The sequence below is a fragment of the Poecilia reticulata genome, linkage group LG18, assembly GCF_000633615.1.
Source record: "Poecilia reticulata strain Guanapo linkage group LG18, Guppy_female_1.0+MT, whole genome shotgun sequence".
Classification (NCBI taxonomy): Eukaryota; Metazoa; Chordata; class Actinopteri; order Cyprinodontiformes; family Poeciliidae; genus Poecilia; species Poecilia reticulata.
Window position 1 is genome coordinate 17,533,817 of NC_024348.1, and position 14,249 is coordinate 17,548,065.

Sequence of the window (14,249 nt, forward strand, 5' to 3'; positions counted from 1 at the left end):
TAAATACAAAAAGTCCAGGATTGAACCTTTGGGTACCCCGCATGTTGACCCAGACTTTAGAGCTTACAGAGGCTTTTTGGGGGTAGGGCTCAAAAATAGATTTTTGGGTTGCAACTTTATTCATGTACACCACACTCAACTATTTGAACATAATCCTCATTTTTTTAAACAAGATGGAGCATTTTAAATTTATTTTCCATCAATTCAAACCTGCAAATGTGTAAGCCTACCTAATAATTTTCTGTAATTTGCATAAGTAATTGATTTATTATTTTCTTAGTCAAGGCACTAAACTGGCTCAAGCCCAGGCCCTTTAATCTTCTAAATCCGGCCCTGCCTCATGTGATTTTTTTCTTTTTTTGTCACTCTGATAAAACGTTACCTATTGACACTAAGATGGCAGCCTGATGCCTCTAAATCACTTCACGTTGCCGTTCAGGTCGGCTTTCTATGACGACCCCACCTACAGTGAGGTGGCACTTAATTGAGAAACAGCACAAATCGTGTATCCAGATGCACTTTATTTATAAAGCATATTTTAAAAAAACTGTTCATCCAAAGAGCAGCACTAAAACGGGTCAAACCAAGACAGGAATTATAACTAAATGGAATGAAAAACAATAAAAGCAGAACAAAACGTACTACAAAGACAATTAGTGTGTGAGAAACACTCTCGCACTGTGTCAAAAGCCACTGAAAATGAGTGTTTTTAAGAGACATTTAAAAACAGCAAGAGAAGAAGCCTGTCTAATATTTAATGTCATCTTGTTCTGTTGTTTTATAGCCACAGCTGAAGAGGTCTGATTTCCTCTGAGCTTCAGTTTAGGTTTAGGTGCAACCAACAAAAAACAGTCGGCTAATCTTTGGGCATATCTGTATGTCTCTGACTTTGAAGCAAGTCAGAGACATACAGAGCAACAAGACCATTAATGCATTTAAAATAACAAAGAAACAGATTTTTAAATCACAAATCGAAGGGTTACAAATCTTAAGTTTGTGTCTAATATTAAGGCCTTAAAATGCCTTAAATCAATTTTAAATGTAAGTTGGTCTTACATTTCTTGACAGATCTACTAATATCTCTGTATAATGGATGTTATTTTTCTTGAGGACCTTTTTGTCTGGCAGAAGTTTGAGTCGCACTGGTTGAGGCTATTGGTAACTACTGTACCCTGCTACGCTAGCTAGCTAGCTTTCTTGTGTCTGTCATGTAAGTGTAAGTTTATTGCCAGTTGGTTGGAAAAAGTTTGTATGTTTCTGTGGGGACATACATCTTAAACTTCATTCACATTGGTTCTATAAAAAGGTCTTAAAAAGTCTTAGTTGGCGAAACCTGAAGAAACCCTGAGTCGTGTAGAGCCAAGAACGTGCTAACAAGAACATGCTAACTGGATAGATAAACTACTTGCACTTGATTTTATTTAAGCGTATTGGGGTGAAGAGAGGGTAAATACAAATGCACACCATGTTTTTTAGTTGTTTTTTTATTTAATTTGAAAGCTTTTGTCATTTTCTTGCAATTATGCACAACTTTGTGTTGGTCTAGCTCATTTAATCTCAATGAAATAGGTAGATTATTCAATATGTGTAAGATACAGTTTATGCGGGAGATCTGAAAATAGATTTCCAAGCATTAACCACCTAAGTTCTCACGTATTCCCGCTCAGCTAACAAATACACAGTTACCAGTCCTGCTGATGCTCCTCCAGTCAGTCATGTAGGTGGTCTTCATCGGTAGAACCCAAACCGGCATCATGAATCGCACCGCTCTCCGCTTCGTCCACCCAGCTACGCCCCTGTGATTGATGGCCAGCCGAGTGGGCGCATAAATCTTAACGGCGAAGGAGGGAGGCATCAGCAGCTCCCATCAATCCTGCGCCGGCGGGGGGGGGGATGAGGAATCGACCAATGAGACGTCTCCACGTGGGAGGAAAATAATGTAGCGAAAAAAATCCGCCTCCGCTCAAAGTGGGGGAAGCAGGAGTAAATGGAAGTTGTAGCTGAGGCAGAATAATCAGACGAGTGAATGATCAGAAGGATGTGACTCTCTGAAGAAGCCACCTGTTGCTTCTTCTCCCTGAAACATGGAGCTTTTAAATGAATCTGTGGAGTGTTTAGGTGTTGACCGGCTGTCCGTCAGCGGCCCGCTCGGTCAGGCAGAGCCTTGTAAGATTCTGTTTTAAATGGGAAAAATGGATTCGGAGATGTGACAGTTTTCCGAGTTTCTTCCTTCTCAGTTTGAGTCCTGAAGGCTGTGCAGTGTAGGAGGAGAAAGGTCGACAGGTTGAAGGAAATCAACAATGCCTTTCGGACTCTTTTCATGTTTGGTAAAGAGATGGCAGCGGGATTGATGGAGTGGAAATTTACATGAAGGGGGAAAAAAATGAAAGGATGCCAGCGCTGAGACGACAGGTATCGGTTTATGCTTCCATTTCCTCGCTGCGTGCGGCGAAACGGAACGGGATGATCGGCCTCCGGCTCCTGCCGCTGGAATACAGAGCAGGCCGGAAGCTCGAGGCGACGAGGCTGCGGGGAATTCATCCCTCCCCTCTCACATCGAAGTGCCAGGAAGAGAAGAAGAATATCCCCTGCCTGCAGATGCCCGTCCATCTGTTAATGCTCCATCCCGATCTGGGCGTCTCTTTCGGTTTGCTGTAAACAAAACTTTTCACGTTCAGTCCACCAAGACTAATGAGCAAAAGATGCTGGATTTGCACCAATACATCACCAGTTAGACAAGTATTAAATAAATCCATTTAAATTCTGGTTTCTATCTCGTTGGATGCATTCATTAGTGGGATCAACACTTGAGTTGGGAGTTGCTTTTATATTGTCGCAATCTTCCGCATCAACACTTAGTTGCTGCGGTGATTCTGTGTCCTGGTTGCTAATTTTAATTCATACATCCTTTGAAATTAACTAAAACATTAAAAGAAACATGCAGTGGTTTACAAAAACATTGACATCCATTCAGTTTTTACTGATTTTTGTTACACTACAAGCACAAACTTAAAAGTATTTTTCCTGGATATCTGCTATTATTTAGACAAAGAGTAGGGTAAAAAGAAACTGTGACCTTCATGCAAAGGTTGTGGCAGAGAAATGACACTAGTATGAAGATCCATGGAGCTAAATACATGCCAAAGATGGAAAAAAACAGAGTTAAAGGTCATAACTCGACTCAATGCTGGAATGGAGGGTTACCTTCCAACAGGACAAGAACCTCCAACATACAGCCAGAGCTTCAGTTGAGTGGTTTAGGTCAAGGGTTATGATCGCCAATCCCCAGGGGCCGGTAACATGAAACTTTCAGTTGTGTTTCTGGGTAAACACACCTGGATCAAATGGCTGAATTACCTCTTTAGTTTGGAGTCGAGTTCTCTAGAGTCTTGCTAGTGATGTAATATCTGCAGCAAGACTTGAAAATTCATGGGTTCATAGTCGCTCTTACACAAACTGATTTCACTCACCAACATCCAGATGTCAGATGGGAAATCTCGTGAAACGTCTTGAGATTAAACAGGAAGAACCAATTGCTATAGTTTGTGGACTATTTAAAAAAAAAAACAAAAAAAACAGAAGTCTCCAAAATTCGCCGGATTTTTTGATGCGCCACGCCATCTCGCTTTCTGATTGACTGCACAAACATTGAACGGGCTGTAATTTGAGATCAGAGCGGTCCTGATGTTCTTCCAAGCAGACTGGATCTTTCATAGCACACGACACACTGCAGGAACATCTCCTTAGATCATCTTTAGAGCTGTTTTAGGAGATAAGACTATCAAATTGGTGTCAGGTAGAGACAAAACCTCTGAAACATTGGTTTCAATTCCAACCCTGGTCCTCAGGAACCAAGTCCTGCATGTTTCAGGTGTTTCCTTGCTGATTAACAGGTTGCTGCATCCCTCAATGGCATGCAGAGGAGGTCATGCAGTCATTTGAACAGCGATCCCTGAGGACCACTGCGCTGAAAAGCCTGGAGCTACAATTGTAGCAGCAGGTGCTAATACTATTCACCCAAATAAGACAGATGATAAATTATTTCAACATTTTCAGCCAAATCATACATACTCTGTTGGTTATAATGTGAAATCCCAATGAATTGCATTCCAGTTTTGTGGATTTAATGGGATAACATGTGAGGGGTGTGAAAACATTCGAGAGGCACTGCTTACACAGCGCGATTTGAAAAAGAAACCATCCAAAGGCTCGACTCTGTTCAAATCCAGTGCAAACGAGCGATGAGAGGTGCAGTAAGTCCCTCCCATCCACGTATTTCTCCGCTTCTGTGAGCCGAGATCTAAACGTAACCAACCCAGAAGGCCTGGATGGCCGCCTTTGAATACTAACCAAGTGAAACTTTACACTGCAGGCAATGCAGACAGATATGCAGGCAGCATTTAGTGCTGGGGAAAGACGGTGGGAATCTCCCTATGGTACCCAAACAGATTTAACAGTCCTCGTTACCAGGGAAACCGGCTGGAGGCACTCCCTGTTGAATAATTGATGAGCGGGTGTCGCCTTACGATCTCCCGTCTCTCTGAGCTTGTAGCTTGTAGCGGGTCTGAGCCTCAGTCTGAGCCTGAATGTGCTGCCGGAGCAGGAGAGACCTCTAGTGGCTGAAATGTGGAGTTGCAGAGATCAACAAAGCTGTTCTGGAAAGAGGAATGAAGTCGTTTTCTGATAATAAAATGAAGCTCCTGAACAGTATCCTTTGTTCCTTTGGATGGCCGACAGCAGGGGGAGCTGACCTTCCTTGTTTTCCTCCATCTGGACTTTGACGGCAACATTCAGTCAAGTCGATGTTTGTGCGGCAAGGGATGTTTATGCAATGTCTGCCCACGTGTGCAGCTGCCTTCACCGCCTACCCAAAGCTCCGGCTGAGGGACGCATGTCAACTTTTCGACGGATTCTGTTGGTGTTTCTGATAGACCTTTAGGTTTGTTGTTGAAGAGAGAGAAGTCACCGCTGTAATGCTCTGATTGTGGCGTCTAAACACAATCACACAAACCCCATAGTGGTCTGTCCTGATTTGTGTTGCACCTGAGATAATAAAATAGTTTTGAACCAATCTTAATTTCTCTTTCTGTTTCTCAGGAATCAGACATTGTTCTTATTTTTTTAGAGGTTGACTTTGTGATATTTTTCCAAGCTTCAGAAGGTTTTCTATGTTTGCTTTAAACTTAAGACAGTCTGTACCTGCTTATCCATGCAGGGACGCAGTGGTGGTTGGTGCTTATTTTTAGTAGTCATTGGACAAAAGTCGTTGGTTCATCACAGGGCAGAACAAGAGAAGAAGAAGTCCTTCGACCTTTTTGTTTAGGCACTAAGGATCGTCATGTCCTTATGTGAAATCAGTTTCCTTCGTAGGATTGCTGGATTGAACCCAAGTTACGAAGAGTCCGTCCATCCTTTCTGGACGGGTCTCTCCTTTGAGATGTCTGCAGAACGAGCGAGAGAGTTTAGTTGGAGATCGGGGTATGTGGGTTTTTCCACCTGGACCTGTTACTTCCACAAGCAGAAGACAACAGATTGATGACAGACGCATTGAACCTGTAAAACTACGAAAACTGCATCTCAAGATAACTTTGATGGAACCAAAATGATATTTCTATCAATCAAACTGTGCTGTCTTTGGTTTAATTTAAAGATCCAGGTAAAAAATAGGAACTAAGTACATCTGTGTAACGTCTAAGATTAGTTTTTTGTGCCAAGTCTACTATGTCAACACAACACTCTGTATTCATCATTGGAGTTTAGGTAAGATAATTTTATTTATATAGCACATTTTCAGCGGCAAGACGGTTCAAAGTGCTTTACATGAATTAGAAGGAAAAACAAACGAAACTAAAAGAAAGACAAACAGGTAAAGCACAAAACTAAATATTGGTTCCATGTTTCGTAGGAATAAGATTAAGTAGTCAATAATTTATGAACGAATTGGGTTTTCTCTGGATCTCCAGTTTGTTCTGGATTAGTGAGGCATAAAACTAAAAATGTTGGCTCCAGTTGTTCTGGGTTGAGTTCTAGATTTGTATGAAGCGAAACGTCTGCTCTCCATGTTTGATTCTTGTTCCGGGTAGCTAAGTTTACGACCTTTTTGTGTACGTCTGATCAAATCTTAGCTCAGAATTGAGTCATTTCCACAGCAAACATATTCCTGGAACCGAAAGAAGGCTGGATTGACGAAGGGCTAAAAGCTACAACGCAGTCCGTCTGGTTGGAAGCTTCAAGACAGGAGGGATGACTCAGGAGTTTTGCACGGCTTTGTAGCTCTGCGTTTCATCTTGTTGTTTGCTTCTAAAACCGAGCCGAAGCAAGAAAGTCCCCTCACGGTGACCTGGCCACACGGTGTCGGCTTTCCCCAGTCTGGCCTTGTGCGTTGGAGAAGCCGGAGCTTCTATATACAGATCAGATATATTTATGTTTGGCAGCTCTCGTGTCTGCGCCTCGCATACGCCAAGCGCTTATCATCTGAAACAAATAAAATTCTGGCTTGTGAAGGGAAAACAACTAGCTAGTGAGAAATGTTCTGATGCTTTGCGTGACACACCCTTGTTGTGACCTTCAAGCTGCACCACACCCACCCGAGTCCATCCTGTTGCATGATTAATGCAACATCTTGAATAATTTAAAGTCGCGGTGTGGATTATTCTTAATCGTGTTGACAGGAGAAGCAGTTGTTTTTAATGCTTCTCAGTGTTAAATGTGGAGGTAGTGGCCTTGTTATAGTTTAGAGGGGAAAATATGATGACAGCAAAGTGAGGACCCTCCCATTCGATGTTTTAAATAATAGATAACACAACACACTGAGATTTCACGAGCATTTAAGAAAACTTTAACTTGTAGAAAAGGTTTAAACTGTTAAAAACTTGGATTTTTAGTGTTTTATTTATGGGGAAAAAATACTTATTCCTCTCCATTGTATCGCGATAAGAGTTTTTATTTATCGTTGTCATGATACATTTCAGTTATTGATGTTAAATAAAAAATGAAAAAAAAAAAAAAAAGATGACGGCATGATCGGAAATGTTATTTTTGCTATTTTCTCCACAGCTTTTTCAAGAAAAGCATCAATAAATATCAATAATTTCAAAATATGATTAAATGCACTTACTGTTTGCATTTCAGTGATATAAAGCACAATTTTGTAAGTGAGAAGACTTTTTGAGATGAATATTTTTCAAGAACAGTGTTTGTATTTGACGCTATGAGTCCTGTGCCACCCAGTTATCACCCTGCAAAGCTATTACCTAACGGACAAGTAATAGTAATACATACGTTTTTGTATTGATATATTTATCATTATCACAATAGTACCACAAAATATTGCGACAAAATTAGCCTTTTTGTCAGATTGCCACCATAAATAATGTATTGTATTGTGATTTTATGTGATAAACCAGCACAAAGCACAGCTGCCTTCACTGTAATATCCTGAAATAAAGAAAATCCAGTACAAACAATTGTTTGTCCACTTTCTGACTAGATAGATTCAAGCTTTCGATGCAGTTTTATACCCTAATCTTGCTTTAAAATTATGGTTATAACTTAAAATCTGTAAAAAGGTCAGTATGTTTGCTCTGGCTCCTAATGCTCACATATTAATGACAGAAAAGCTGCCGTCTCACTCAGTTCTGCACAGTAATATCTGGCGAAACCCACTGAGACTCGGCTTGTTATTCAGTTTTTTAACAGCAAGGGGTTTTTTGTTTTTTTTTTTAAAGATGACAGCAGTCCCTCCTACTGGGTCAGGCAGGTTAAACAATAAACAATAAGCAGCGGACTGCTGTAATCCTGATTCTTGGACTGTTTTCTAACCTCTTTTTTTTCACACCCCAGAGTGTGATTTTTGCACCTAAATTATTTCTGCTGTCAAGTGAGAGATTGACAAAGATGGTGTGAAACGATTGGCGTTTTTATTAATTCTTTTTACTTATTTATTCCTATTTTTGTGCGGTAGTCTATCATGTAACTCTAATATCATTATTAGAGGTTGACTGACAGAAATCTTGAGCTGCACCCAGACTCGCCTTTGAATGATGGACTTGGATGCTTCGCAGTTGGACGCTTAGTCTGCCAAATAAATGTCTGTGGTGCCTTGACTGTTTTCTAATTGAACATAAAGACTTGTAGCTGCTGAATATCCTTCACAACTTGAGAATAATTAATTGAGCCTCTTGGGAAAATTTTAAAGGAACTAATGAGCTGAAAAATGCGCCGTTTTAATTTCTTGTCTTGTTTCATGTTATTTCTGCTGAGGATTTCATGATGGTTTTTGTCGTTTCCGTCCACAGCGGCTGTGCTGAAGTACGAGAACAACGTGATGAACATCAGACAGTTCAACTGCTCACCTCATCCCTACTGGCTGCCCAACTTCATGGACGTTTTCACCTGGTCTCTGCCGTTTGTCGGGGAGAAAGGCGAGTGCTGCAGGCGCAACATGTTAAAGGGAGTTTATTTAAATTTCCAATGGAAATGCAGCGGAGGCTCTGCCAGTTTGCATGAAGCAAAAAGCTGATTGATTAATAACTTTCTGTTATTCTTTAGATGAACAATAAAACCAGAGTTTACATACAGATCGATTACTGTCTCTTTAAATGATGAGGGAAAGCCCAGGTTGTGATGTCACTGCTTTGGAGGATTCTGGTTGGTCAGCTGACACATTTGAGTTAATTGCCAAGATATCAGGAAGAGAGTTATGCAGCTGCACAAGTCTGGTTCTCCCTGGGAAATGTCCAACTATTTCATTGTCCAGGAAGGAGACGGGTTCTGTGTCCCAGAGGTGAAAATGTTTTGGTCCAAAATCAAATCAGATCCAGAACAAAAGACCTTGACTGAAGCTGGTGAAACAGTCATAAAGCACAGCGAACATAAAAAAAAACAGACTGCAGTTTGCAAATGAAGACATGTCCTGTTATCTGATGAAACTAAAGTGGAACCGTTTGTCCAAAATGTCATTTGGAGGACGTTTGTTTCATCCTGTGATGTTGATCTGACATCCACTTTTTTTTCCTTTTGTGGATAATACTGATCATTTTTGAGTCACTGAAGAAATTCAAAATGCAGTTATCTACATTTGCCAGCAGGTGGCCTAACCCGCCTTAAGAATCACAAATAAATGATTATACTCAAAAGTTTTTCTTCTACAATAAAATCTTCACTGTCAAGTGAGAGATTGACAGTAACTGACAAAGGGTCAGTTACTGTATATAAATGTGGAAACTTCAGGAACTAACACAAAAAATATCTAATTGCATTCTGTAATTTTGTTTGCTTTTGCCATTAAGTTTAAATGTGACATTTACATTTTCACGAGTCTGTGTTTACCTTTCCTTGTTTTCAAAGGCATTTCTTACATTATAATATTGTAAGAAATGCATTATTATAATGCATTTCTTATAATGATGCATTATTATAAGAAATGCATTAACATCCAGCTACTACAGGATGTTTGCATATCCTGTAGTAGCTGTAATAAATTAAATGAGAAACATTTAAAAAAATACATGTATTGTCCTCCCAGGTTACTTTGTTTACAGCAAATGAAATTGAAATTCTTGGTTGTGTGAAAACTACTTTTTCAGGACTGAATTAATACAATAAAGCTTTTGGCAGTCGGCCAATAAGCATCTGTTCTTTATGCACAAAAATCTAGCTGTGAGGTCTCCTCGTAAATGCAAATATGCAACGATTTAAAGAGAATTTTGGGTTAATTAATAAAAAATACTTTGTGTTGCAGCTTGTTTGTGCATACAGGATCTGACTCTCCTCCTGCTGAAGTCAACCAAGCCTAAATAAACAGTTTTAGGTTTGACCCTCTTTGTTCTCCTCTGTAATCAAAACCTCTTGTTCTTCTTTTCTTCAGTGACTGAGATGCTTGTGAACGTGTTGAGCATTTGTTCCAACGACGAGCTGACGACTGACGAAGAGCTAGACGGTGAGTGCCGCTGCAGTTTCGCTTCAGCTCCACTAGAGGGAGACATTCTGCCACTCATCTGTTGTCTCAAACCTTCAACTTCCTCCTCAGGTTTAGGTCCAGAGAACCTCTGTCTTCAAAATGAAAAGCAGTTATTTGAATGTAAAGTTGCTAGTGTTGTGTAGTAGCTCTTGGCTGCTGCAGGTTTTTGGCCATCATGTCAGAGGAGGTTCAGTTTATCTCCTGTCACATTTTTTCCAGTTTTCCTGCTTTGACCCTTATGGGCAAACAGGAAATGACCTCAACCCTTCTTCCTCCTCTTTGTTTTTGCACGGGGATTCGGCGTTCGTCTGTTTCTCACACCAGTCGCATTTTTTTAATTTCTTAGTTTGCGGATCAAAAATGTTGCTTTGTTGAATGAATTTACAGCCTCTGGCAAACATATTCACTTTCTCCAACTTTTACACCTTTTGTCACGTTAAAGAGCTGAAAATCTTTTATTTATATTATGTGACGAATTAATGCAAGGCAGTGCATTGTTGCGAAGTGGACATGAAATGAGGCTTAAACTCAGTTTTCTTTACTCTGATACCTCTAAATAAAATCTATTATAACCAGTTCCTTCAGAAATCAGTTGATTTATTATTTAAATAATTGGTAATGTAAACTCTGTATAAATAAAGCATTTCTGTTGGAGAACATTAGTGAGGGCTTAAAGCAGAGTTTGATTTTAAAATATACAAAATATACAGTAAATGCCGTATTTCCTGGAATATAAGTCACCATCTTTTTTCCTAGTTTTGCTGCAACTGCTCTTTTGACTGATCTGACTTATACTCCAGAAAATTCAGCAAAATAACCTGCATTAGATAAAAGCGTGACTATGTGTTAAAATGGCCTAGTCAAAGGCCAGACACTTGGTCCAGCCGAGAATCTGGCAAAGCATGAAAGTGGCTGTTCACAGATTCTCTCTAGATACTCAAAACTGGCAGAGACATACCACAAAACATGCATGCCACACTTTTCAGATACTTAACTGGAAATAAAATCTTTATTTAAAAAAAAAAAACAAAATAAATAATAAAATACAAGAAAAATGTTTGTGACAAATGTGAATAAGTTCCAGGGGTGTGAAAACGTCTGCATGGCTTTGTAAGTCGACCTGATTTGTTTTGTATCTGGAGCTTCAATTATAACAGTTTTTATAATAATATTTATCCAAGTTGACTAAAGTAAATTTTATTAGATTTCATCAGTTTATTCAGACTTCAGATCACATGAACCGGTTTTTAGCCGTCCTCTAACATCGGTTTCATCGACTCACTCTGTTTCTTTGCTTTTTTCTTCACTTTTAAAGCCACTTCAACTCTTCAGTTTTCAGTATTGCCCTTCAAGGTGTTTAATTATTGTCCTTCCTCGCTCACCTCCGCCTCTCCCGTTCCCCCGTAATCTCTGATCATCTTCTCCCTGCTGTCGTTTCCGTGATTCCTTCCTTCCTCACTCCATTCTCTCACCGCTCTTCTCATGCTGGAATATTGTCACTACTTTGGTTTTACTCATCTAATCTCTTTGTTTCTTCATGTTTTGCAGAGTTTTTCCTTTTCATTTGTTGTGCTTTTTCTCATCTCTCCCTCCGCTCATCTTTCATTCTGCGGCCATCCACTGATCTCTCTGTCCTCTCTTTGTCTTCTCTTCTGGGGTTGTTTCATGAGAAGGACAGCTAATATATCCCCCCAAAAAAGGTACAAAACGCTAGTCGAGTCTGTGTGTGTACGCAGCATCGGCTGAGACTCCTGCCGTTTGTGAACTAACTTCACTCTCCTAACAATCTGTCCTGAATCTCTGTGCTGGAAGTGTTACAGACTCACGAACCAGCTCTTAGCTAGCAAAACGCCAACAGTGAAAACCGACAAAAAGCTTCATCAGTTCTCTCATTTTTTCTCCACTCCCATCATTCTTTCTTTTTTTTTATTTCCCAAAACTGATTCCCTGAAGGTTTCAAGCTGTTCACCCAAACAAAAACAGGAAAAATCTACAGAGCCTGGGGTTGTCCAAACATGCCGACCTGACATGTTTGGACACAAACCAGGCTGTTTTCACAGAGGATGCACGAGTCTGGGGAATAAACGCTAGCGTAGAGGAGAGACACGGTTGGCATGGCGGTGCTGAGAAACGCTCAGGTGCTGTGATGTGTATAATCTGGTTTTTGGGAGTTTAAATAACAGCATTATGGTTTCCATGTGTTGCTTTTATTGTTAAAACTAATAGTCCGACAAAATGCTCGTTATCTGTCCGCTGTCTGACGGCACCAGCCTGGTTTTCACGTGGCCTTCAATTACTGATTTCTCATGAAGGAATGATCACACAGCACACAAATTATCCTTTTTTCTTTACAGACTTTTGATCATTTGGTGATTATATTCAGCTCTGGAAGAAACGATAACATTTTATTTGAAGGGGTGCATAAGACTGACATGATGCTGTAAACATGAATTAGTCTTTATGAATGTTTGTCATGAAGTGTCACTTGTTAAATAGTGACACTTTTTGTGCAAAGTTGCTTTAAAATTCAACTAAAAGTGCCAACTTTGCATTATTTGGTAAATAATGACACTTTCAATGCAAAGTTAACACTTTTGATACAACTTTTAAAGTCACTATTTAACAAATGACACTTCATGACAACAGTCGTAAACATTCATAAAGACTAATTCATGTTTATAGCGTCATGTCTGTTTGATTCACCCCTTCAAATAAAGTGTTACCAAATTTAGACGCTGCTTAAAATGTTCAGTTTCTCTGATTTTACTCTTTATAGGTTTATGTTTAGTAAAATGAACATTGCTCTTTTATTCTGTGAACTAGAGGTCAAAGGGCAACCTTGGCGTAGTCCAACTCTCACCGGAAACGAGCCCGAAGCTCAGCTGCAGCTCACATTAGTGGGGCGTATTTATATATTTAACCCTTTCATGCATAGTGCTCACTGCAGTTAACAGCTATCTAAAAGGCATTTTCTTGTGCTTCTTGTGGATTTTTATGTTATGAATGCACACAGACCACTGAAATGGACACTAATGCATCATAAAATACACCATCAACTGCTGGCCATCAGCTGCAAATGAGAAAATGAAAATTATTTTTGTTAAATCCAATATGGCCGACAGACAAAAAAGCATGCTGAACGACCCGGTTCCTCCTCCTACTGTAGAAAACACATTGTGACATCAGATAAAGAACAACACTACTGATGTATTTTTCAAAAACAACAAGAACAACTTTGTATTTGGAGTAACAAAATCATTGATCACCTAAAAAAAAAATGTAAAGATTTTTTACAAATTTTTTTCCTACCTTTTTTTTATGCCTTAAGAAAATTTAAAAAAATGTTAGAAAGAAATCCTGACACAAAGGATCATAATTCATGCATGAAATGGTTAATTATATATCAGTTTAAGTTTAATTTTGACTAATTATATATCAGTTTAAGTTTAATTTTTTTCTAGTTAGATAAAATCCACTAAAAGAAAAAAAAACAAATCAGCCTTGTAGTGCAGTCATTCTTTCCTGATAAAAAACGTTTCAAATCTAAAATATTAGAAATTGGTGCCTATGACGAGTGTATTTTAAGTTTTTAGCCCTTTGTTATTTATTTTTTATTTCATTTTAAATCAGTTTCAGTCTAATAGTTAACCCAATTAGACAGGAAGACAAACATTGGAAAATGACACTTTTGGAAGGGAAACATGTAAAACCAGATTTGGTTTAAATTTTCTTCTAGTTATCAACATAAAAGCTGTTTATGAACCATTTTGTGACCTCTGACCTCTGTTTTTTTAGGTGCCACGGCTTCTGCCAGAAAGGAGGTCATCCGCAACAAGATCCGTGCCATTGGGAAGATGGCCCGGGTGTTCTCTGTGCTCAGGTACCTAACCTCACGCTGCCGGGCGGAAAAAGATTTAATTCTGCTCAATTCTTAAGCGCCATAGTAGTTTCCTCCTGTTCTCTTGTTTTTTAAACTTATCAAAAATCTTAAAATTTTAAGCTTATCAAACTGTCCAAAAACCAAGAACTTGGTATATTGTTCTCCTGCCAACATCAGTTATAGAGAGGAAGGGGAACAAATGAAGGCGGCAGAGTTTTCCTGCTGTAAATCTGTCTGCTGTGTTTAGTTTGAACCTCAGACAGTTTTAGACCAACAGCCAATCAGGAAGAGGCAGGAAGAGACGGACAGGAAGCTGCGATACCCATAGCAGCAGCAGAAGAAGAAGAAGAGTCTGATGGTCAGAGGAGGAGGAGGAGTGGTTCCTCAACCATCTATCCATCCATCCAT

At 39.5% G+C, this 14,249-nt stretch overlaps 1 protein-coding gene across 3 annotated transcripts in view; it reads left to right on the top strand.

Moving 5' to 3' along the window:
- The window catches only part of LOC103480722 (serine/threonine-protein phosphatase 2B catalytic subunit alpha isoform), a 37,062-nt gene that overhangs the window by 13,784 nt on the left and 9,029 nt on the right, over positions 1-14,249 (top strand). For 2 of the 3 annotated variants that reach the window (XR_536156.2, XM_008435880.2), the window contains exons 7-10: positions 8,298-8,423; positions 9,869-9,940; positions 11,635-11,661; positions 13,757-13,841. Coding sequence is in view for 2 of the 3 variants with exons in the window: in XM_008435880.2 (XP_008434102.1) it covers positions 8,298-8,423; positions 9,869-9,940; positions 11,635-11,661; positions 13,757-13,841 (310 nt within the window). In the remaining variant the exon portion in view is untranslated. The remainder of the gene's footprint in view (positions 1-8,297; positions 8,424-9,868; positions 9,941-11,634; positions 11,662-13,756; positions 13,842-14,249) is intronic. The other variant, XM_008435879.2, reaches the window with a different exon arrangement.